The 1,775-nt window shown below is 47.4% G+C and overlaps 1 protein-coding gene across 1 annotated transcript; it reads left to right on the top strand.

Moving 5' to 3' along the window:
* Positions 1-298: 298 nt before the first annotated feature.
* Positions 299-1,439, top strand: LOC119324868. Its single transcript, XM_037598638.1, has 3 exons — positions 299-451; positions 583-784; positions 1,092-1,439. Exons 1-3 carry the CDS (start codon positions 396-398, stop codon positions 1,263-1,265), a joined length of 432 nt encoding a protein of 143 aa, XP_037454535.1. The 5' UTR covers positions 299-395; the 3' UTR covers positions 1,266-1,439.
* Positions 1,440-1,775: the final 336 nt, after the last annotated feature.

The following is a 1,775-nucleotide window of genomic DNA, read 5'->3' on the forward strand; positions in this document are numbered from 1 at the left end:
ACAGGGCCTACATGTAGCAACTATAGCAAGTGGCATGCATGTATGCATCCTCCAAGACAGACAACCACTCCCCAACCGACGACCTAGATGGATTTTATATGCTCCTCTCATACCGAGCACATCCAATGCATGCATCGCCGCTCTTCTGAGTTCTGAGATGTTAATATATGCATGCACGCGACTTGCACGCTGATTAGTTTATGAACCCGGCAGATCTAGATGGATCGGATCGAGCCTGCAGATAACAGTTTATAAAAGCAGCAAGAGCTCAGTATATATACAGCTCGAGCTCGAGCAGACCACACGACACCTACTCGTACACACAAATCACAACCAGCAGCGGAACCAAAAATATAGTAGTGGCACAAGCACTAGCTCCGGCACCAACCACGGCAATGGCTTCACCGGCGGCGGCCTGCCCGGCGGCCTACTCATGGGCGCCGCAGGACGGGTGAGCACTGAGCACACAGCAAACAAACATGACGCTTCGTTTCTGCCAGCACTGTAGATCACATGGTTTTTCCTTTTCCTTCTGAGAATTAATTTGTGGGTTTTGACTTGACCCGTCCATGGATGGAGCAGGGCACAACGCGGGCAGAAGGTGTTCATGCAGGTCTGCGCGGGGTGCCACGTCATGCTACCATATGCCGGCCTCCGGGCGGCGGCGCAGGGCGAGGTGGGAGCTCAGATGGCCGAGATCGTGGTCGAAGAGGAAGCTGTGATCGCTGCGAGATCCCCATCCGGTGGCTCATACACGCCGGACCTCACAGCCCTCACCACAAAAGTAAGACACTTTTTTTTATGAATCACATGTAGGCGTTTGTTCATTCTCAAAAGAATAAAACCTTAACTCTTGAAATAAATAAATAAAGTGCGAGCACACATGTTAAGTTTAGGACTTGAATCCAGGTGGTCAGGTTTCACTAGTACAAATATCTGATCAACTAAGCTAGTTCGTTTTGCAAGCATGCTCAAATTTCAGTGTTTTCTTCGATCGAACAGTTCTTAGCGTTCACTTAGAAATAGTAGCATTTCTGGTCGCATGAACCACTAGTATTTTATATATGCTTCATTGTTCCTTTTCCTTCTAGATCCATGAAGGGGCGGCTCTGTACACCACAGGGGGCAAGATCGCGATGACGATGCCTAGGATGCTCACCGGCGGTGTCTCCATGTGCCAAGAGTTGACGAAGAAGATGGCGCCACCAAGGGCCTTGTGGCTGCAATTTTCCCAGTCGTACATTGGGACTATCCAGATGACTTGATTGCCCCATTGGCGTCCAGAGTTTGGAGTCACACTACGGTGAAGCTTACCAGTTTCTCTTGAAGATTTCACATGTATCTTTGTGGTGAATTGACTAGTATCGATAATAAATCCCTCATGTACGCCATGTTTAGAATATGGGGAAGTTTTCCGATAACAAGTGTTCCATGGTTTTCATGGAGTGTACCCTTCGGTCTCAGTGTGCATTTTATGGCGAGCGAGTCCACATGATATGTTCTCATCCTATAGCACGGTAAGAAAAATGTCAACGTCATCAACTCCCAAAGAACATGTTTTATTGAATGTGTTTTCTCTCTTAATATACACCGTAATGGTGCATGTACACATGATATAGGCTCTCATCCTAAATCACGGAAATAAAATATAAACTCCAGACCGGGATCATGGATACACGCGGCAGGCGTTAGAAAGCCGTCAAAGGCCTGTGGCCATGTGCATGAACGAATTGATGCAGAGGCCGAGAATAAATCCATTAAAAAAAGGCAAGAGA

This window comes from Triticum dicoccoides, chromosome 6B (assembly GCF_002162155.2).
Source record: "Triticum dicoccoides isolate Atlit2015 ecotype Zavitan chromosome 6B, WEW_v2.0, whole genome shotgun sequence".
Lineage (NCBI taxonomy): Eukaryota > Viridiplantae > Streptophyta > Magnoliopsida > Poales > Poaceae > Triticum > Triticum dicoccoides.

What these genes read in the sequence shown, in the direction of transcription:
- LOC119324868 (XM_037598638.1), top strand. Translation starts at nt 396, where the DNA reads ATGGCTTCACCGGCGGCGGCCTGCCCGGCGGCCTACTCATGGGCGCCG. An exon ending in TCATGGGCGCCGCAGGACGG is followed by an intron (nt 452 to 582) that starts GTGAGCACTGAG and finishes TGGATGGAGCAG; the next exon opens with GGCACAACGCGGGCAGAAGG. An exon ending in TCACAGCCCTCACCACAAAA is followed by an intron (nt 785 to 1,091) that starts GTAAGACACTTT and finishes TTTTCCTTCTAG; the next exon opens with ATCCATGAAGGGGCGGCTCT.